The following is a 23,515-nucleotide window of genomic DNA, read 5'->3' as shown; positions in this document are numbered from 1 at the left end:
AATGACAAATATCAATGTTCATAAAAGAGGAAATGACGCTTTAACAAAATTTTCTTTCTTTTATTTTCTTTTATTTTACAAAGAAAGTTATTCTCACATATACTAAAATTTCAACTTTGGAATTTTAGATATATCTCTTAAAAATATTATAAGAATTCATTAGACTTAATCTTCAATATGAGTAGATATTAAAATTCCAACTTCAGACTTATTCATCTTTTAATGCTGGCTTGAGGAATTAATTAAGTTAATTTCGAAATATTTTTAAATGATTTAATATAACATTTATATATCTAAATTTGATATTTTTTAATGTGCTACATGTATTATTTTTAATCGATAGCTTTATTTGACAAAAGTTATTTATTTTGGTACCCAAAGATAATGGTGTTAACTTTTTAGTGTTTAATTTGAGTTTTAGGATTGATTTGATGAAAATTAATTACTAATATTATTAAGTTTGAATTTTCATGATTTTGTTAATAGATTAAATTTAGTGTTAATTGTAAATTTGTTTAATTTTGTGTTTAATTTGTCAAATACAATATGATGGATATGATTTGATTTGATTCGAGTTTTAGAGTTGATTTGTTGAAAATTAATTGCTAAAAATCTGAATTAAACACTAAAAAGTTAACATTGTTATCTTCAAGTAGCAAAATGTATAACTGTTGTCAAATACAGATATCAAGCTGAACCAAAAAATAACACATATACCGCATAAAAAAATTGTAAAACTTCCATACCAAATTAAGAATTAAACTTTTTTTCTAAAACATTGACAACAAAAGACTCAAAAGCCATGTAAAAGTTTTGTTTGTACTCGACAATGTTACGTATAACTAAATCAAATCCCACTAGGTTTTCTCTCTCTTAGTAGCCAATTGTTTAGGTGTTTGTGTTTTATGTAGAAACAAGACTGCTGGTTTGTATGATGTTTTTACTTTTTAGTGACAATAAGAGCTTTTTTGTTTTCCTTTCTGTTGTTTATTTTTAAAAAATTCTTTCAAGAATGGTATTTCAATTCGTTTTAATGGAATCCCTAGACTTTGATACAAGACGTGTGGATGTTTACAAATATTTTACATGAAAATTGCCCTGTATATAAGAAGTCCACGTTGTGCTTGATCATTCACCATTAATGATAAAAGAGAGATCATAAAGAAGAAGAAAAAAACATTGTCAATGGGTTCTTTGGGTGCAATTTTAGATCAATCTAAGCCATTTTTGGCTGTACTCTTTTTGCAGTTTGGGATTTCAGGCATGTCTATAATTACTAAGTTTGCTTTAAACCAAGGGATGAGCCAGCATGTTTTGGTTGTCTACCGGCATGCCATTGCCACTCTTGTCATTGCTCCTTTCGCCATTGTTTTGGAAAGGTCTAAATTTCTCTCTTATTCTGTTTCTTTTCCTTTAATTTTTACATAAATGGCAGTGCTAAGGTAATAAGGGAAGAGATTGCTTTCAGTTTTTTCTAATAGTAATTTATGATGAAATATAAAATGAATGATAAATGTTGAGTTTCAAAGCTTTGGATGGTACCTCTTAATGATGGATGGGTGAAGTAGCCAATCGGGTTGAACTCCGATGTTCACTCTAGTTTTTCATTTATTTCTTTATAAAAATAAAAAATATTGTGATGTTCAAATAAGTGAAGAGATTGTAGACACTATCACACTAAAAGTCAAAACTTATACTTAATGGATATCAGATTTTAAAAATTCTACATAAACCAAATAGATTGAATCCCGAATTCTAACTAACCCATTTGTCTGACCTTTTACTCACAGGAAAATTAGGCCAAAAATGAGCCTGTCTGTCTTTGTTAAGATACTGCTTCTAGCCTTATTAGAGTAAGTACAAAGTTGCTTTTTGGGGGGTTTAAATATTATTATATATTGATTTTTCCCTTTCTAAATTCAAATTAATTGCGAATAATTAATTATTTTCTGCAGGCCAACAATGGACCAAAACTTACTTTACACAGGCATGAAATATACTACGGCAACCTTCACATCGGCCATGACCAATGTTCTTCCTGCATTTGTTTTTTTGCTTGCCTGGATCGTCAAGTAATTAAATTCTACTTATCATCACACACATAAAAACATATATAATAACCAGTTTAGGATGTTTTACTTGTGTCATTCTACGTATTAGGATTTGATTACTACTTCCACTTATTCTTATATCAAAGGTATTGTCTTCTTTGGGTACTTTTATTAATCGAAGGTATACTTCCTTCAGTTCAAACAATGTATTTCTCTCTTATGAAAAGCCTTTTGCACTCGAGAACCAGCAAATGCCCAAAGATAACAACACTTCTATGAATTGATCAAATCTCGAGTACACCAAAGGGAAGGGACGGGGACAAGCAGGGGCCTAACTCCCCCTAGCCCTCCAAATTTCCTAAAATTTTAATGTTTTTATATTATAAAAAATAGTATATATGGAAGTTGAGTTAGGCAATGGATTAAGTGAGTGAGGGAAATTTGATGCAGGCTTGAGAAGGTTAACATAAGAAAACTCCATAGCCAGGCAAAGATATTAGGCACAATTGTGACATTTGGGGGAGCAATGCTGATGACATTGATTAATGGACCAATGTTGCCGTTGCCATGGACTAAATCAAATAACCATCATGTATTTTCAAGTGCATCAGCAGTTAAGCAAGATCCAATCAAAGGTGCTCTCATGATCATTTTTGGCTGTTTTTGCTGGGCTGGTTTCATCATTTTACAAGTAAATTTCCTCAGTCATTTTAGAACTTTGTTTTCATTTCTCTAATATTCCCGTCATAAAGCTTCGATTTCCACAAGAAATAATTCAAAAAAGTGTTGCGCTTTCTTGTATAGGCAATTACCCTAAAATCATACCCTGCTGAGCTCTCCCTAACAGCGTTTATCTGCTTGGCGGGCACCATTGGAGGAAGCATTGTAGCGCTGGCAATGGAAGCAGGCAATGCCGCTGTGTGGTCTATTCATTTCGATGTTAAATTGTTGGCTGCAGTTTACAGTGTAAGATACTCTCCGTTCATTTGAAGTATATTTTAGGATTTATGTATTTTTTTTTTTTATTCACGACCCTTGTGTTTGATTGTAGGGAGTAATCTGTTCTGGAATTACTTATTATGTTCAAGGAGTAATAATGAGAAGTAGAGGACCCGTATTTGTGACTGCATTTAATCCTCTGAGCATGGTTATTGTTGCAATTTTGAGCTCCTTTATCTTATCCGAAATACTTTACTTAGGAAGGTACATATCAATCCCCCTTCTCAATATTGATAGGATTTAAATTACGATTATGTTATTATTATAATCAATTATAATAATTTTAGACTTGAGGATAACTGGATTGATCACATACCTTATCAAGGTTCAATTTTAGAAGTGTTCTGAACTCAAGTTGCTCAAACTCAACTTCTCAATAGTTTAAACCAAATTTAACTTCTTTGTTAACTTACAAATATAAATGTGTAGTTTATACCTCTTAACTGAAATGATAAAATAAGAGATTCTAGTTGCTAATTACTATTTAAATCTATTATAGAAAATCTTGATAATTTTGCTAATATGGTGCAACCTTTGTAGGATAATTGGAGCAATTGTAATTGTGATTGGCCTCTATATGGTTTTGTGGGGTAAGAGCAAGGATCAATGTTCATCAAATCAGAACATCAAAGTGGAAGAAGCATCAAATGATCTGAAAATGATTGTCATTGATGATCACCAGACATCAATAACTTCAGATCAAGATTTTGTCGTCGTCCTGGATTTAACCTGCAATAAGGTGTCACCTACCAAAGAATCTGTTTGAGGAAAACAAAAATTTCTCGACAAGTTTTTCCCCTTCATGGATTGAGCTAATGTTCGTAATAAGATGCTTCTTGTCCGTATCTTTCATTTTGTTCAAAATATTTGTAGCAGGCATTTGTGTTTGACCCCTATTCAGACATGTTTAAAATGTGTCCAACATTTATGTTTGATCCACATTCCAAAATACTACGGGTTTACACATTCAGAACAAGTAAAATTCTACATCTCACAACAAATCTGATAATCAAAATCAATAAAGGTCTCATTTAGAAAAAATTGGAAAGCCAAGATATCTAAAGCATTCATCTGCATAAATTATTGAAATCCCAAAACAAGTCTATAGTTTAGTACAAAAATACAAGCTGCAGTGCACAGATCTGACCCACCTCACAACAAGATTTGAAAGGCTGAGTCTTCATCTCAAGATGACACAGCAGCATCATCCTTTCCATATATACGCTGAAGTTCACGGGTGGCAGCTTGATATGATGCTGCAAAAAAGAAACAAGGAATTTGAGTCTAGAGAAGTTTAAAAGAAAAATGGACTGCTAATTTCACGAACTCAAGTGTGAATGTTAAATAAGAGTGTGCTCGATACAAATATGATCAATATTGTAAAGCCTTTTGAGAATCATATCCTCATAACCAGGTCCGAGTATGGAGCCGAAACAACATAGCTAGTTCAGTCAACTAAACAGCAGCTTTACCTTTCCAGATGCGAAAGTTCTTCTGGTTGATTTGAGAACCTGTCACAGTTTGAATTGCATCAAAAAGCAACTCTTGTGGAGTGTTCTTGAGCTCCTGAACAACAGCATAGATGGTCTTCCCACTCTCAAAGTAAATATGATTGTTTGGGTGTTTGGTCTTGCAATTAGCATGGCGCTCAAACTCATATGCATTAAGAGCCTGCACAATAGATTTTGAATTTGACGCCAATGATACTCCGATTTAGTAATATAGATCTCTTCCTATAACTTTGCAACAAAGAACACTAGTTGGCATATTAAAACAGGGCTGAAAAGTGGAGTGACTATAGTCTATACGAGTTGCTTACTTTTTCAAACTTGCAGTCTTTGCAGCCACACATATATCCAGTCCCTTGTATATATCCTTTAAGGCTTTTCTGCCAATGAAAAGGTTATGTTACATAAGTGAAATCCCACCAGTGAAAAGGTAAGGCATAGGAAATAACTCACCTCGCGTGACCAAGAAACATACTTCACAACAACTCCATCAAGCATACCAGTTGATAACAGGCTTTTGACATTGGAAGGGAAATTGTTGGGAGAAACCTTTTTAGAAGTCTTTGATTCTTTATGCTTCGGGTTCGTATCAGTTGTAGAACTATTTTGGGGGGCACCATTTACATTTGAATCTGGATTTGACTCACCCAAAACTTGCTGGCAGGGCACTTCCGAAGCTTGTGCTGAATTCTGATTACTCATCAATAAGTCATAACCACTAATAATACTACCTGAGCAATTTGCCCTGGATTCATCATGGAAGCCCCCAAAAGATATTGTATTGCTTTCACCCTTCTTGTAGTTATGATGCATAGATAGAATATTAGACTCTCCTTTGTCTTGCCTAGGAGCCATGGCTGTGATGTTACAGTCTGCCTTATGATAGGAAGGTCCCACTGGTATGATATTATCACCTTCCTTATCAAAAGAGGATGCCATTGAAATCAAACTCTCATTCGGTTTACTATATGCAGGGGCCATTGAAATGAAACTTTCTTGTCCCTTACCATAAAAAGGGCTTAATGAAATTAAGTTGGCATCTCCCTTCTCGAATGACTGACCGATTGAAATAAAATTGCCATCCTCCTTGTCAAAAGGCTGACCCATTGATAAGATACTCTCATTTCCCTTGTAATTGTGGCCCACAGGTATAAAGTCATTAGCTCTCTTGTCAAAGGTGTGACCAATTGAAATAAAATTGCCATCTGTCTTACTGAATGTTGAACCCATTGGTCCGGTACTTTCATCCTCACTTCGATACGTTGGGCCCAGCAATATAGCATTACCATTTTTACCGAAAACAGTAGACATTGAAATAGTGCTATTAAATCCTCCGCCATACGGGTGCCCCATTAATGTTGGCATGTCGTTGTTGGAATCCCTAACTTGATTGACCTTAACTTTCCTTAATCCACCAAAACTGAGACATGAAGAGGCATCTTCAATGGTATGGGACATAGACAAAGCCGCAGATGAACCATTACCATATTGATCCTCAAAATCCTTTCTTCCCATATTCAAATTTCCAGTGTCAACAGAAGAAATGTTCCTATCAACCAAGTTGACTGTTCGTATGGACTCAGATCCAAATAGGTGGTCACCAAATGGGCCAGAAACCGACTGAAAACACGAAGCATTTTGCCAAGGAGAAACACTGACGTCTGCAATTCCTGAAACTGGTTGGCTGTTAAAGGATTCTATTGCTTGCTTCTTGTTGCTGAACAATTCTGATGCAGCGGCATCCATAAACCATTGATGACCCCGCTTTGCTTCAGATTTTGAAGAATCATCATAACCCATCTCTCCGTTAGATAGAAATGAACCATCTCTCGGAATCCATAAACTCTTTTGCTGGAAAGACTGCCCAAAATCAATAATACAAAATAAGCAAAGTGCAAATTGGGAGCATTTATTATCATATGACAACAAGAGTTACTAACAAGTGAGGGATAAGAACCCTGTCACAACACAAACCCAACCCTCAAGAAATCATGTCATCAGAAAATTACAATGTATATATATCAAGCACAAAAAGTTGCATTCTAAAATCAGTAAGAGACAAATATGTGTATATATATGTGTGTGTGTGTTTGAAAACTGGCTAAAGTCTGATAGATCCATCTGAGGGATTTTCAAATCAATTTTAAAAATCCTACCAGAGATATCGGATAAGTTTCAGGGTATGACTTAGCTGCTAAAAAAACATAGGAACTACAAGGAAACAAATAATCAAAAGTGAAAACCAAAAGGTTCACCTTTTACTTGTACGAACAAAATTCAAATCCAATTGGCGAGCTCTTCTAAGCAGGAATGATAAAATTTCCAGTTTCTTTCATATCTTAATGAAAGCTCAGAAAAAGAATCCTCTGAAACATTTCCACCCTTAGACGTTGACGGTAAGACTTTCAAGATAGCTCATTGTACAGGTATGCATATAATGAGGCTAATTATAAACAAATTAGCTTAGCTCAACAGAGAAGTTTCTCTGCAATCGTATCATGCCAATTAAAATCTTCGAAGAGTTGCCTAAAGATGCGCGCAAACTTGCAAAGGACAGCTAAACTTGCCTTTTACAGCTATAGCTAGCCTTTTACTGCTATAGCTAGCCTATTCAACTTCGTAACGTTCAAAAACTTGCCTTTTATTTCTCCCTAGATGGACCTAATATTGCCAGATATCTGCAATTTGTTGAAAACTTATACAACTGCAAGTGTAACCCATATTAGACTAGGAGCCCAAGATGAAGACGGTGTCACTCATTGAAATGAGTTATTAACCATACAGATTTTGCTGTTTCCTTGTAGAAGCTTGTGCACAATGATGATGCTGAAACAACGAAAAGCAACTAAAGAAAATAGTTGTCAAGACCATGATGGTTTCAATTCTACATATTATGAATATAAGCACCCCCACACCATAGAATCGAAATGAGAATCATCTGAAGTTTCATAAAGCATGTGCAAACATACTAAATGTCCATGCATTTATATAATTGTTTATGTAATTTTTTATTTTTCCAATAAAAGAGTACTGTTGTTTGATCAAGAAAAAATAGAAAAAGAAATCTTATTTTTACATAAGGCATTGTCTTTCATGTTTTCTATGAAATTTTAACAAGATGTGGGTATCCATACCCTACGATGGATACTTTTAGGTCAAACATGCAAGTCCAAAACTTTAAGCAAAGCGCAACTCAGCCTTTTAGACAATACGCATAATGGACAAACATACCACAGTTCAATTAGTTAATCTAGTCAAAAGAAAAACAAAGCTCTTTTCACCTTGAAATTTTAAGAAAAAGTGAGCTGAAAAAATTAGTTGACGTAACAAAGAAAATAGTGATTTATATGGATCTCCTTCCTTTGGTTATTAGAGAACTTATTTTACTTTAAATCAGAAAACTATTAGATTTTTTCTTATAATATATATATTCGATAATGTTAAAGTCTACAGTAGTAACCACAAGAATCTTTTCAATTAATATTCTCTGAAGCAAATGTGTCCTTTCTGTTTTAGTCAGATTCTACCCAACGTATATGGTCGATTGACTCTCAGACCATCAACTAGTGCATATTTTAGACAGATTCTACCCAACTTATATGATCGATTCACTCTCAGACCATCAACTAGTGCATAACCAAAGGGAATATACAGAAAAACCAACAGCTGGTAAATGCAAATGGTTTAAATCAGCATATCAGTCACGGAAATTGCTAATGCCAAAGCTCCAAATTGCTTGAATATGACATGGATCACCATGTCTGCCTACCGAGGCACGTAACCGTCAGCATTGCATTCATTAATAATTAAAATCCCTCAATTTTCAACATAATTAAACCTAAAATAAATCAGCATGTACATATCTAAGGTGCATGATCATCCAATTTAGTCATTTGCTTATATTAGGATATCCAAATTCCTTGAACTTCTGACAGCAGCAGAGAACCTAGCATAAATTAACATTTTTGTACGTCTAACAGACATAATTGTCACCATTACTTTTATTAAAGTATTTACATTCCTTAATTCGAACCTAATCAAACGTCACATAATGCACCTTATCTTCTTGACTAAGAAAGTAATCATTCTGATTACTTTGCATACAAAACTAACATAAATCAGTATATCTCCATATTTGGGCTACATGCATAGCACGGCAACATTGATTACAACATTTAAATTCCTCAAAGCTACTAAATAATGGAACCTTACACTAACCAACATATCTGCATCCTTAAGAAACATTTAAATGCCTTAAAGCTGTGAAATAAAGGAACCTAAGGTTAATCACCACAACCGCATTTCAAAGGCAAGCGATAATCAGATTATTTTTACTAATGCCTTTTAATTCTTCAAATTCCAACCTAACGAAACCAAGTATAAATCACCAGTTATATGTCTAAAACAAACCATCATCACAATAACTGTTAAAACATAAAAATCTAAATTTCTCAAAGCTCCAACACGATAGAAGCTATCATATATGCAATTATGCATATATAAAGCACAAACCATCCAGATTTTTAAATTTCTGGCGCACCAAAGTACCATTCAACTAACAACATTCAACTTAGTGAGAAAATAAATACTCCATGTAAGCACATTAATTCATTAAAACAATATTCAAAACAATACCTAGAAAAGTACAACAAAACAGGCTATGAAATCAAACAAATACTCATATGAAATGAGGAATGAAAAGGAGAAATATTTTTTTTTTTTAAATTAACAAGAAAACAACGAAACTCGAACAAAACATTTGCATGCAATAAAAAGAGCTCCGAAAAGAGTTGCGATCATACCATTCTCGCCAACCTTACAATCAGACTCGTCTTCACTCAATCAAAAACCAAGCTTCTTTCACCCTCCAAAACACCTTCAGAAGTTGAAAAGACAAATTAATCAAATCAATAGACCTTTAGTCACAAATTTTGCATGCATTACTCGATTCAAAAGAAGGAGTTATTAACATTTCTTTCTATTTATAAAAATAAGGTTAAAAAATCCAACTTTTGTTCAGTTTTCTCTGAATTTTACATAGAACTTAAAGAGGCCTTTGCAAGCAATGGTGTGAAACAAAAGCCTAAAAATTACAATAAATGAGCGAGTCTCCAAGGCTAATACCTTTTCCGGAGAGATCGCCGGTAAGACTTCCCGGCTTGAACTCACCGGAGATAATCAACCGATTTTTTTTCCTTTTTAATTTTTTTGAAGTGAAAGTGAGTAGTACGGAATACATTGAAAAAACGACTCAGAGCGTCCCAGCCTTTAAATGGGAAAGAGAGAAATTATATACTGTACTGCCGAAGGATTTTCAATTAATGGACTCCTTAATTTCCATCCGACACGTGGATTCAATCGTGATTTGGGTACCAGTTGAGAATGAGGTGAAAATCGTGGCCGTTAAAACATAAAATTGGTTAGGGATAATGGCATCTTTGCCCTATGTACCTTACCAAAATTTTCAATGTGGTACCTACAGTTTCTAAATCATCACTGTGCCCCCCTTATACTTTTATTCTATCATCTAATCTGATACTTGGGTCTAACGGTGTTAATGTCTAACATGTGGATCGTTATTATAATGCCTCTGTCACACTTTTGTAGAAAAAGATATTGATAGGCCATGTCAAGGATTTGAAATAGTTTTCCATTTTCCTTTTACAAGGAAAAAATAAAAAACAAAAACGTTAAACATTTAGATATCCTCAAGGGAAAACCATTGCAGGATAAAACAAGAAAAAAGAAAAGAAAAAAACATATTAAGTTTCATGGTTGTAGGTTTAAAGAGGCCATTCAAAAAATCTAAGTGGTAAAAGGCTTAGGATCAGTGAGAAGAAGTTATTGTCTAATTTGTAAGATGATCAGGTAGTTAAAAAGTCAAATCAAAAGTTTAGAAGTATGAAAGTTTGAAGTTGGATTTGGTGATTTCGGACTTGAGGTGATCATGGGTCGGGTTGAGTTATAATAAAATTTTAAGCTCGTTTTATAGGCTTGGGTTTAGCTTGATCCGAAAATGGGTCTAAAATTTTGCACAAGCTCAGCCCGAATGAAAAAGCTAACATTTTAAGCATTTGCTTAAAAATCAATATCACAAGATACCATAAAGTGCTTAACATACCAATTCATGTCACATTAGGTAACAATCTCTAATTCATATTCAATCAAGGGATAATATACTCACATATTTATCAAAGGCATTATCTAAATCAATGTTTCTTGCTCAATTTATTTAATAACTTGCCATTTGGATTATCAAGTTCAATTCATCCCATTTCAATTTCTCATTTTCATATAAACTTATTCGCCTGATAAAGCCTAGTAAACGAACTTGGATACATAGGTATCTACACAACACCAACTGTTTGTCTGAGCTGAACATATACATATCAGTTTATTTGTCCAGGCTAAACATTTATAACAACACATCAAGTTACTTGTCCGAGCTAAACCTGTGTCACATATAATTGAGAATTCACAACAAATGTTGGCTCTAATCTCGACCATTAATGTAACTCAACCTGTACCATCGATTTTGCGGGAGCTCAACTATAAATAGAGGTCTTCCCCCTTATTTGTATTCACTCAGTTGCAATCCTTCATAGTAATTGAATACTATTAAGACCATTTATTCAAAAAACTTGGTGTGCGCTATTTTTCTGTAGCTTTTTGTTCGTTCATAGCTTTTTTTTTCTTTTGAGTTTGCTTTTGCTTTATTTCAGTGCCTTAGAGAATTTTTACAAGAATTCTCATTTTTTGAGAGTAGGTTGACTTAGGTAGGATTTGAACCCAAGAAATCGACTAAGGTCGCACGGTTTGCTAAACTAAAGATCTATCCCCGTGGCAATTGGTATCAGTTTAGTGTTTAAAGTCATCGGTTGAGATGACGAAAGGAGGAGACGAGCAAAATGTCCCGATAGAGACCCGTGAAAGGTCTAGGAAAAATAGTAGATCGAGGGATATGTTGTCGTCTCTAGAAGGTTGGGTGACTAATCTCGAGGAATCCATGGGTGGCATAAAGGAAACACTCGAGGTATTTAAAGGACGTAACGATGAGTTAGACTCGATGGAAAAGCAGCTCAGGGACTTTGTGACAGGGACTATTAGTTCCAATCAGGGTGCAATCAAAGAGACCCTCAATGCCACTATGGATGGTCAGACCGAGAAGCTAACTAAGAGAGATGATGCTCTTGAAGTGATGTTTGTGGCTTTGAAGGAGGAAACTGAGGTTATGATAGCAAAAATTAAGGAGTTCGAGGGAGAACTTGCTGTGTGTAGAGCTGTTATGGGAAGAAAGATGTTGGATTTAGTTCTTAAGCAACGTAAGATGGATGTTACTTAGCCAAAAGAGTTTGGGGGGACGAGGTCCGCAAGAAATGTGGACCATTTTCTTTGAGGATGAAACAGTACTTCCGTGTGATAGGTATCGAGGATGATGCCACTAAGGTAAACATTGTTGCTGTCTATTTTACTAATGTCAATCTTTTATGGTAGCGTCGTATGTCCACAGATGAGAGACAAAGTGGTACTGCAATTAGGACTTGAGAAGAGTTTCAAAAAGAATAGAAGAAGCAGTTTTACCCGTAATATGCCGAAGAGGAGGCTCGAGGTAAGTTACGCTGGCTTACGTAACAAGGTACTGTTCGGGAGTATGTTAGAGACTTTAGTGAATTGATGCTTCAAATCTCTGACCTAATTGAGAAAGAAGCTATTTTTGTTTGTTTAAATATGGGTTGAAGATTTAGGTGAAGTAAGAGTTGGATCGACAAGGTATCACGGAACTTACTGTAGCCATGGTCGAAGCGGAGTCTTTTATCAGGCTTGGTCTGAAGAAAGATAACTTGAAATTCTCCAATGCTAAAAAGATGGGTAATGGTGGAGGAGACCATGAGGAAGATGAAAATAGAAATAGTAAGAATGATGGTAATGGAAAACCACCAAATAGGAAATGAAAGGCCCAACAATATACCGAATGGGCCAATGAAATGCTTCCTTTGTAACGGTCCGCATATGGTGAGGGACTATCCGAAGAATTTTTTGCTTTCTTCCATCAAAAGGGACGATGAGCTAGACAGAGCATCAATGAGACTTGGTTCAATTGTGCGTTCTGTAGTAGCCAAGAGAGTCAAAGAGAATGAGAAGAAGTCAGTAAAGTGTTTCTTATGTTATGGTCCTCGTAGGATGCAAGACTATCCAAAGTACTCTAAGCTGTCCGCGAACAGTAAATAAGTTGAAGCAGAGCTAGAAAGTGAGGCTTTAAAGCTTGGGTCGATGATCACAAGCAGAAAGATTTGATGTATGTAGACATCAACATCGCAAGTCAAAGAAAGTGTACTCATGTTGATACAATGGTGTTAGACTTATTCATATCAAAAAAAGTCGTGGGTAAACTTGGTTTCTCAATGAACGAGTCAACTAAGAAGATCAAGACTATTAGTTCCAAAGATGTCCCGACTGTGGGAGTAGCACAAAAGTTAAGCTATAGATCAGTCAATAGAAAGGCAAGGAACACTTTGAGGTAATCCACTTGGATGATTACGATTTTGTTATTGGCTTGAATTTTCTTGACAAGACTAATGTTGGTTCCTTTTGTCGACTATATATGCATCATGGACACTCGACAAAAATAATGTATTATACCGGTAAGTTGAGACATGAAAAGCAGAACAAAGTATTGTCAACAATCCAGCTAGCTAAGGATATTTCGTATGGTAGGAATATTGACTTGGTAGATGAAAGTGTTATGAAAACCCCCTTGGAAATGCTAAAGGAGCAGAATACCGATATGAAGCCTATTGAGTTATCAGTGGGGCTACCACCTATAAGAGAGGTGGGTTGTGCATTAGACTTTGGAGGAAAAGTAGTGATGTAAACTGGACAATTACATTGAGTAAATGCTATGAGCTAGGTACATCTCAAACACTTTGGTAGTGTTTCACATTTTGAATTACCATTGCCTTGATAAAGACACAAGGGCCCTTTCAGAGTTCTCAAGCGGGTAAGCCAAAGGGACTTACAAACCAAAGTTGGCCGGAATGCTCAAAGTTAACCTAGTGTTCAATGTGATTGTGTTAAAGCCTATTTGTGCGAATCAAGAGGATCCTAATCCAGGCAAGTCACAATGGGGGCAAGTAAGAGCAGTGACCTTTTACAATCGAGATATACAATAGAGAAATACAATACAAGTTAGGCGACGACAGAGATATAAGCTGAGACAAATGTTTTGAGAGACGGAACTACCTTACGGAGAGAGTAGTTAGGAATTAGCCAAGGCATCGAGACATTTCGAGACGAGTTAAAGCAGTGCTATTGTGAGGACGTAACAAGAGCGTCGCGAGAATGGATAGAGGAGAATCCCACGGGCCACAAATCAAAGCACGTAACCATTGCGCATAAAATGCCCTATCAAGGTCAACTTATTAAACGGGGTTCATGATACATGTATGGATGGGATGAAATTTATTAAATTCCATTCACTGAAGATGCCAATTTTCAAGCTTGAGAAATCAGTAGTCTTACGACGACTTTTTAGATGGGATCCTGGAATTTCTGGGTTGAGATGTCTGCATGGCGTTCAAAGATCTATCTCTTAGCTTTAAAACACACTTTAAATCACTCGATTTTGAGTTTGGGAGCTCAAGTTATGACTGTTTTAGTGAAAACTGCGTGAGTAGAATTTTTAGACGGGATTATGACGAGAATTACGAGTTTTTGGCTTTTAATTCGAGTTTAAATCATATTGGGTTTCGGTTTTAGGCTTAATTTTTATTATATATCAGCCCAATATTGTATTTATTAGCTCTTATTATTTTATTATTTTATTATTCTAAAATTTTAATAATTATTAAGTAGTTTAAGTTATTTAAGAGTTTTATTTCAACAAGAAAGTTTAGTTTAAAACTACTTATTGTTTAGATTAATTAGAATTCTAGTATACTTAATAGTTTTATTTAGATTTATTTAGCTAGTCTATATATAGGCATTTGCATTGTACACAAATTAGATAATTCATTAGTATTCAACTTCTCTTTTGAGTTAATAAATTCTCTTTGAGTTTTTCTTTTCAAGAATTTCTCTTGAGTTTCTTTTAAAAGAGTTTTAACAATCTTTTCAAATTGTGTGGATCATCTTCAAACTTTTTGCTGCCAAATTTTCTTTCATGAAGGGGAAATTAGAGCCGCTTGAAAGGGGTTGTGGATTCTTCATGTTTCGAAGGCTTCTTAGGACTTCTACATACCACGTTCTATCTTTCCACCTATCTTCTTTATTTTCTTTCTTATTGTTCTAATAGTAGATTTATTATTCTATTTTAATTATCTTAGTTATTTATTTTATCTAACTTGGATTTAATTGTGTTTCAGGTTGTGTCAAAATCCAAGTTTCTTTTCCAATGTTTAGAGTCCTAAGTCAAATCCGTGACTTGAACAAACTTTACGATTCACTTCCACGTTCATCCGCCTAATTTCGTATCAGTTCATTTAACCCACATGAACTGACTCGACTTGTGGAACCCATGAAAAAGTTGATCTACTTGAAGCCTTGGTGGCCCAGTGAAAAACTCTAGTAAAACTAGAGTTACCAGGGTAAATAGTGTAAATCCTAAAAGGATGAGATTGTATACAGTTTAAATCCTTTAGGACTATTAATTGTAGATAAGCTCTAATCTTGACCGTTGATGTAACTCAAATTGTACTGTTGGTTTTGGGTGCACTCAACTATAAATAAAGGCCTTCCTCCTCATTTGTATTCACTCAATTGTAATTCTTCATAGTAATTGAATATTATTGAGAGCATTTACTTAAAAACTTGGCGTGCGTTATTTTTCTGTGGTTTTTTGTTTGTTCATAGCTTCTTTTATCTTTCAAGTTTGCTTCCGCTTTGCTTCATTGCTTTAGAGAATTTCTACTAAGAATTCTCATTTTCCAAGAGTAGGCTGACTTAGGCAGGATTTAAACCCAAAAAATCGCCTAAGGTCGTGCGGTTTGCCAGACTAAAGATCTAGCCCCATGACATAATGGTTTTGACTTCAAAATGATAAATATTGTCATTTAGGTTTTTTAATATATATATGTATGATAGTGTATTAAAGTGAAATTAATTGCTTTGGTCATATTTTTAAGAGTTCTACGTAGAAAATAACATAATATATTATTGATTAATAAATTTGTAAATCTATAAAATAAATATAATTGGATAAATTTAAAAAATAAAATCTAATTTTTAAATTAAATATTTAATTAAATAAACATAATATATATATGATTTTATTTTAAATATTATAATAATTAATAATGTTAAAACCAATTTTTGTAATTAACAAAATTAAATGAGTGAGATTAACACTAATGTAAATAAAAGATAATATCAATGTATTATTAGTTTAATCTAAAATGTATAAATCTATTTATTCTTAATTTATATGTTAAAATAAATAAATATTTTTATAATAAATTATATATTTTATAATTAAAATAAATATTATTTTTTATAAAATTAATTTCATTTAATCAAATTAATTCGATCCAACATAAATATTGACTCAACAAATAATATTACTCATATCTATTTGAAAAATTAAGATAAAAAAGTGTAACGACCCGATTTTCAGTGGTGTCGAAAACAGTGGTTTCGGGATCACAAATTTGATGAGTAAGTTCGTAAATATTATTATTTAATATTTACGAGTCAATTATGGTTGTAAAAAGGTTTTTGATATGCTAATTTATGTTATATAAATGACTTATTAAGTTCAAGTGGTAAGACCCTAAAGTCAAGTAGTTTTAGAAAATGAGATATCGGTACCTCATTTCTATAAACCGAGCCGTAAATATTTTTATAAATATTTACGGAGTGTTATTAAAGTTATATTAAAGTTTCGTTAAGAAATTTTAATGTTTGGATAGTTAATTGAGCACAAAGGACTAAATCATAAAAAGTGTAAAAGTTAAATTCTACTAACTAAAGGTATTTAATAGCTATGAAAAGTAAATCTATTGACTAATATGGTAAATATATCATATTATATATGAGTGGGCGGTTGGTGATTATTCTTTTGTTAGTTTATATGATATAATTTAATATTAATAAATTAAATAAAAAGTAATAACTAAAATAAAAGAAAGAAAAAACATATATTTTTTTATGTTCTTCTTCTTGGACGAGAGAAACTCCATTTTTGGAGCTTGGGTGGTTCGACCAAACAAAATTTGATGCATGTGGAGATTTTGAGGTCTATTTCTAATAATTTTTATGTTTTTTGAAATTGTTGCAACTAGATCCAGCTAGTTCGTGCCTTCGTTTTTGAAACTGTTAAAGATTTTGAATTTTTTTCATTGATGAATATTTGTGATTTTAGATGTTAAATGATACATTTGAGGTATTAGTTGTTATTTATAAGTATTTTATTAAGTGATTTGATGAATTTAACGATAATGGATTAAACTGTTGAAATAGTAAAAATACAAGGGCTAGATGTGAAATTGTTACAAATGTGGGTTGTATTTGATTCTAGTAAAATACGGCTGGTATGAATTTTCAATAAAATTGGTTTATTTGCATGATTCGGACATAGGGACTAAATTGAATAAAAATAAAAGTTAAGGAAAATTTTGTAAAATGTTAAAATGACTAAATTGCATAAAATGGAGTGATTTTATTATCTAAATTAATGAGTTGAATAAAATTATTAATTTAAATCAAGAATGAGTGAAAAATCGAGGAGAAGAGAAAACTATCAAATAGCCCTTGTACTTAGTCATTCTTTAATTTAGCCAAATAAGTTTGTAGTCTTTGAATTCAAACTCTATTTATTTAATTTAAATACTTAATTATTACTTTGATATCTTAATTATATTTACATATATGCAAATGATTAAGTTATGAAATGAAAAATTGTATATTATATACATGAAATGTGACATTATGAAATGAATCAATAAATTATTAGAATTTAAATTGATAGTATGGAAATGATATATATGGAGATGTATTTCGAATGATGAGATTGAAGTTGAATAAAGTTGGTTAATGTATGGAATTAAATAAAATCTCGGGTTTACGTGTTAGGTAAGTTTGTAGTCTTTGAACTCGAACTCTATTTATTTAATTTAATTAGTTAATTGTTAATTATTATTTAACTATGTTTTTATTTGTCTTTGGTTAAGCTCTATTGAATGGATATTGACAAAATCATAAATAGATAGAATGTGGCATTATTGAATAAATTAATGGATGATTAATAGATAATTGAAGTGAATATGGTATTAAGTTATGAAAAGTGATATTGAGATTATGAAATGTGATTTTATGGACTTGCGAATGAGTAATTGATATTGTCGGTTCATCCGGCTAGCGCTGGACGCAACTTTCGTCAGTTTATCTGACTAGTGCTGGGCACACATTCTTCGGTTTATCCGACTAGCGCTAGGCGCAAATATCATTAGTTTACCCAACTAGAGCTGGGCTCACTAATTATTCGTCGGTTTATCTGACTAGCGCTGGGCGCAACTTCTGTCAATTTATCTGACTAGTGTTGGCCATACATTTGCCGGTTTATCCGACTAGCGCTGGGCGCAAACTCTTTTGCGGATTATCCGCTAGGCACTGGGTGCTGTGTATCAACTGGACTATACAACAAGGTTTTATGAATCATCTAAGAAGGATGATTATAGGTATTACTAAAGAAGATTATATTTACTTATGTATATACATTTATTCATTAGAAGATATGATATATTCTTGAGTTAGATTATTAAAGTTGTGAAATAAATTCAAACGCTTTAGATATAGTTGTGGTTATTCGAATAAGTGAAGTTGCTTAATGTGGATTGGTTTGTGCCATAATATAATCAAATTATTGATTGATCTATGCAAAGCTATTTATATAGCAAGTGATGTGAAATGTGAATTGAGATATATGTTTAAACCAACTAAATGTGAATACTTGTGAAAATTGAGTACAGCATGAAATAAGGTGATGAAATGCATGAAATTGAAATGGTGATATCTTGTAATTGTATGTTTAGATAGTATTATGATGATATAATTCAATTTGAACTTCATGTATCATATCATGTCTTAAAATGTTCAGATTATAGAAATATCACTGAGTTTTACTCAGCGTGCAATTTTGTTTTCCGTGCGCAGGTTAGGTACTCTCTTTTGATCGCCGACTCAGCATCCAACAACAATCCCGATTTCAAGTGTGGTGATGTTTAATTTTGTAATAGCATGTACCTAGGATATCTTTGGTTGTTAGTTGTTTTGTAAATGTGATGTAAATTGAGTTATAAATTTATGTTTATGTTTGAAGCTAAATGTTAGTATGTGTTTTGACCAAAGGCTTGATATGTGTATGAAACTTAAAGCTTGATGTCTTAAGTAGCTTTATGTTAGGCTAAATTGAGTGATTTTGGCATATTTTAAACTTTGATTTGGATGACGCATTGTTGATGAGTTTTGATGATATAAAATGTGGTACCAATGAAGGTACATTGGTTAGGCACTTAGGATAATTGTTTTGGCAGGTTTTGAGTATGTTTAATTGTATTTTGAATAGGTTAAATGATTGGTATTTGATTTGCTTAAGGTCCAAGTAAGCTTGAAATGATAAACTTGTTGTTTAAGTTATGTTTATGATTTTTTAATGAAATTAATTATAAATGTTCCGATTGTACGTAATGCTCGTAACCCTATTCCGACGACGGATACGGGTTTGGAGTATTACAAAAAGTCAAACAATTAAGAATTATTATTTTGTATTAGGCATATTTTTCATATTTTTTAAATCTATAAAACTAATAATATAATATAATATAAAAATAATTATTTATTAGTAATATTTCTATTAAATCTTGAATATAAAATAATTATAATTATAACTATTTTATTATTAATGTTTTTATTATCAATAAAATAATTATCAATTAATTAAACTTTCAATCCATATTAAATTATATTAATATTTATAAAATCACAAGGAAATTGAAAAATTTATAATTCATGCCCCCACTAAAATAAAATTCTAATTTTCCTTGACAAATATCATAAAGTTGATTTGAGTTATTAACAAAGGCTGTATTATAATATTTAGAAAGACTTTGGCCTCTTTTGCGAGAGAGTTCAAAATCATCTCGCCCATATATGGCTTTTAATACTGAACAAAGACCTCAAAAATATGGGAAAGAAGAGAAGAAACAAGAAAACTAAGCAAGAGAAACAGAGTCATGAACCAGATGATAATATCCCAATAAACACTTCAAGTTCAAGGTAACAACTCTTACTTGATCACTATATTTTCTTCTCTACTTTCAGTATTTTAGATCAATCTTGTTGTATTTGATAGGTATTCGGATACCAATTGTCAGACGATGACATTTTTCACCAAATTATTCCATCGTTTATATGGAATTATGATCAAGAGAAACTGTATAATCATGTGAATATCCCAGAAAGGTCAGTCAAGTGGTAACCTGTGTATATTTTCACTTTGGGTTTTTGTGATATGGCTTATGATCAAACATGTTTTGAGTCTTTACATGATCAATTTTTTTTCCCTTTTGCACAGTACTAGTATGAACCCTAATGATTTCATCAGTAATTTGCCTGACAATATCCTTCACCACATCACTTCGTATCTCCCTTTTGAATCTGCGGTCCGAACTTCTTTTCTTTCAACTCACTGGAAACACCTTTGGAAAGAGGCCTTGTTGGATTCAGTCCATGATGTAACCATGGAAGCTGCCATTAAAGCCATACAAAGCTTTCTTGATGGTTTTGATACACATTGTAGACCAAGGAATAAGTGGGGTTTCATTTTTGAGTTCAGTAATGGAAGAAACATCTTAGCTGCTAGCATTTCTAGAAATGGTACACTTCGACTTGATTTCTCAGCTGGTAAACAAGAATTCCCAATGCCCTTTGATTTGGATTTGAAGCCATTGCAAACCCAACTACCATATTCAAACACAATGAAAGTAAAATCATTGTATCTCGTATCAGTAAGCCACCTGTCTATTTCATCTTTAGTGCCAAATTTGCCATTTCTCGAAAGCTTGACTATAGCCAAATGCGAAGGGTTACAATCTTTACAGATTAAAGAGGCGAAAGTGCTTCATAAATTAGTGATTCTCGATTGCCCCCAGTTACAATCTCTCAGTTTTGAAGGTTCCTGTTTAAGATGTTTCAGATACAGAGGCAAATTAGCGTCCTTTCGGTTTCAAGGGTACTGTAAATGTACTACTTTTCGCCGGATTTGTATCTGTGAGTGTGGTTTATTCTTGAAAGATGCGATGATTGATCTCAGACAAGATTCTCTAACAGCAGGGACATGGGACTTTGAAAAGCCTCCTTGTTATCGTTATTCTTGTAATTTGTATAAACGAACACTTTGTCGCTGCACCACGAAGAAAAAATGTTTCAAATCAATTTTGATAAGCATAAGGAGTGTTAAATCTCTAACAATATGCGGATGGTTTTTCGAGGTATGTTCATTAAAGAAATGTTCACTTTCATATTCATGTAGTACTAACCTATGTTACTCAAATTTGTATAAGAATGACGGATACATGTTTGACATGAATAGATGCTTTTAAGAATGGAAAGTCAACATAATTACTAACCTTTCATATTTTTTTTCAGACTTCGATGTGTTGCTTGCTCAGTTCAAGTAGAGACCCTTTGTTTTGTTTGAGCGAACTAAAGGAACTTTGGTGGATTGATTGTTCAATAGACAGAGAATCAATCAATGTCTTACTTTGTGATACGGAATCCCAGATCTAGACACAAGAGAAACACAAATTAGAAATAAAACGAGAATAAATAAAATTAGTTAAAATAATAATAAATAAATAAATAATAAAAAGGATAGATTTGCCCTATGGAACCCTTGGTTAACTTGTAACCAAAAACGCCAATGATTGAGCGGCTCCCTACGAAACCCCTAGAAGAATAACCTCTAGAAACACCGATGAACGGAAAGAAATTTGAATATTTGCAACTCAAATACCCTCGAAAGTAACAAACTCCAAACTAAATAGCAAGAGAAGAATCACTCTACTCCCAAAAATTTGCCTCACACAAATTTGAAAGAAAACAAATACTTTTCTTTTATTCTCCCTCAATGTGTAGAAAACAAGCCTATTTATAGGCAAATTACAAGAGTAATTGAATCCTAATAAAACTCTTTCAAGAGTAATTGAATCCTAATAAAACTCTTTAAAGAGTAATTGAATCCTAATAAAACTCTTTAAAATTATCTAAGAAAATAAATAAATAATAACCTAACCAATAAAATTACTTAACTCATAAATGATGTGTCCCAACCAATGAGAATTAAGTAAATAATAATAATAATAATAATATACATAAAAGATTAATCCACCAATTTATGGGCTTTCACTATTCCAAGATTGGTCCAGTGAATTGCATTCTCGTATTTGTCAATGTCACGAACAGGATGAATTTAATTTGTAGCAACAAAGTCTTGGACAAAAGCATTCATCTTTAATTTTAATTGTCGTGCCTTGCTTTGAGTAATTGGACCACTAGGAAAAACAACCCCTTGAGTGTCACCTCCTTGGCTCGTATCATTCTCCCCCTCTTCAAGAAGATTCGTCCTCGAATCTGAACCTGCATCAAATTCAAAAGGATAAAGATCAGAAACATTGAAAGTAGCACTAACACTATACTCACCAGGAAGATCAATGCGATAAGCATTGTCATTTATTTTCTCGAGTACTTGGAATGGTCCATCTCCTCGTGCATCAAGTTTATTCTTTCTCTTAGAAGGAAATCGTTCCTTCCTCATATGCACCCATACCCAATCTCCAGGTTCAAACAAGACTTGCTTTCGCCCTTTATTAGCTCGATGTGCATTGGACTCATTCTTTTTCTCAATGGCTTTACGAGCCTTCTCATGGATCTCTTTCACTAAATCAGCTTTCATTTCACCATCTAAATTAGCAATCTCATTCAAAGGTAAAGGAAGCAAATCTAAAACAGTAAGTGGATTAAAGCCATATACAATCTCAAAAGGAGTAAAACCTATTATGGCTCTAAGCAAAGATCCCAAAACTCGATTTACCCCTCGGTTTGACCATCAGTTTGAGGGTGGCATGTAGTAGAGAAAAGTAGTTTAGTACCTAACTTACCCCATAACACCTTCCAAAAGTGACTAAGAAATTTTGCATCTCTATCGGAAACGATAGTCCTAGGGATTCCATGTAATCTCACAACTTCACGGAAAAATAGATCGGCAACATGGGTTGCATCATCAGTCTTATGGCATGGAATGAAATGAGCCATTTTAGAAAATCGATCCACAACCACAAAGATGCTATCTCGTCCACGCTTTGTCCTTGGTAAACCTATTACAAAATCTATTGAAATGTCAGTCCAAGGTGAACTAGGAACAGGAAGAGGAGTATATAGACCATGAGGCATCACAGTGGATTTAGCTTGTTTACAAGTAATGCAAGTAGAGCAAATTTTTTTCAACAAGTTTTCACATGTTAGGCCAATAAAAATGCTCATGTAAAACATCATAAGTCTTAGTGACTCCAAAATGACCCATAAGACCACCACTATGAGCCTCTCGAACCAACAATTCTCGCATTGAACACTTTGGTAAGCATAGTCTATTATTTCGAAAAAGATAGCCATCATGCTTATAAAATTTGTGAAATGCACCATGTTCACATGCGTCATAAATGCTTGCAAAATCAGAATTAGTTGCATATAAATCTTTGAGATACTCAAAACCTAATAACTTAGTATGCAAAGTATTAAGTAAAGTGTACCTCCTTGATAGAGCATCAGCCACAATATTATCTTTACCTTTCTTATACCTTATAACATAAGGAAAAGATTCAATAAATTCAACCCACCTCGCATGTCGCTTGTTCAACTTACCTTGTCCCTTTAAGTGCTTAAGTGATTCATGGTCAGTGTGAATCACAA

General features: G+C 33.2%; 3 protein-coding genes across 4 annotated transcripts; 2 read left to right on the top strand and 1 right to left on the bottom strand.

The window, feature by feature from the left end:
• The first annotated feature begins 1,153 nt into the window (after nucleotides 1-1,153).
• Nucleotides 1,154-3,991, top strand: LOC105771058 (WAT1-related protein At2g39510). Its single transcript, XM_012592464.2, has 7 exons — nucleotides 1,154-1,379; nucleotides 1,791-1,853; nucleotides 1,956-2,072; nucleotides 2,502-2,742; nucleotides 2,856-3,017; nucleotides 3,103-3,254; nucleotides 3,591-3,991. Exons 1-7 carry the CDS (start codon nucleotides 1,186-1,188, stop codon nucleotides 3,814-3,816), a joined length of 1,155 nt encoding a protein of 384 aa, XP_012447918.1. The 5' UTR covers nucleotides 1,154-1,185; the 3' UTR covers nucleotides 3,817-3,991.
• A 65-nt stretch (nucleotides 3,992-4,056) lies between these two features.
• LOC105771057 (uncharacterized) lies at nucleotides 4,057-9,818 on the bottom strand. Of its 2 annotated transcripts, XM_052630722.1 has the most exons (7): nucleotides 9,683-9,818; nucleotides 9,361-9,434; nucleotides 6,814-7,403; nucleotides 5,012-6,418; nucleotides 4,870-4,938; nucleotides 4,523-4,721; nucleotides 4,057-4,306 (listed from the first exon to the last, which is right to left on the bottom strand). In XM_052630722.1, the coding sequence occupies exons 4-7, from the start codon at nucleotides 6,356-6,358 to the stop codon at nucleotides 4,236-4,238; spliced, it is 1,686 nt and encodes a 561-aa protein (XP_052486682.1). In that variant the 5' UTR covers nucleotides 6,359-6,418; nucleotides 6,814-7,403; nucleotides 9,361-9,434; nucleotides 9,683-9,818; the 3' UTR covers nucleotides 4,057-4,235. The 2 variants fall into 2 exon arrangements, with proteins under 2 accessions (XP_052486682.1, XP_012447917.1); XM_012592463.2 differs by lacking the exon at nucleotides 6,814-7,403.
• A 2,533-nt stretch (nucleotides 9,819-12,351) lies between these two features.
• Nucleotides 12,352-21,436, top strand: LOC105771056 (F-box protein At2g39490). Its single transcript, XM_052630316.1, has 5 exons — nucleotides 12,352-12,481; nucleotides 12,938-13,076; nucleotides 13,274-13,388; nucleotides 19,902-20,011; nucleotides 20,124-21,436. The coding sequence occupies exons 1-5, from the start codon at nucleotides 12,352-12,354 to the stop codon at nucleotides 21,148-21,150; spliced, it is 1,521 nt and encodes a 506-aa protein (XP_052486276.1). The 3' UTR covers nucleotides 21,151-21,436.
• The last annotated feature ends 2,079 nt before the right edge of the window (nucleotides 21,437-23,515 follow it).

Source organism: Gossypium raimondii, chromosome 5 (genome assembly GCF_025698545.1).
Source record: "Gossypium raimondii isolate GPD5lz chromosome 5, ASM2569854v1, whole genome shotgun sequence".
In the NCBI taxonomy this organism is placed as follows: domain Eukaryota; kingdom Viridiplantae; phylum Streptophyta; class Magnoliopsida; order Malvales; family Malvaceae; genus Gossypium; species Gossypium raimondii.
Note: the sequence above shows the minus strand (reverse complement) of the source record. Positions and strands in the feature narration are given on the sequence as shown.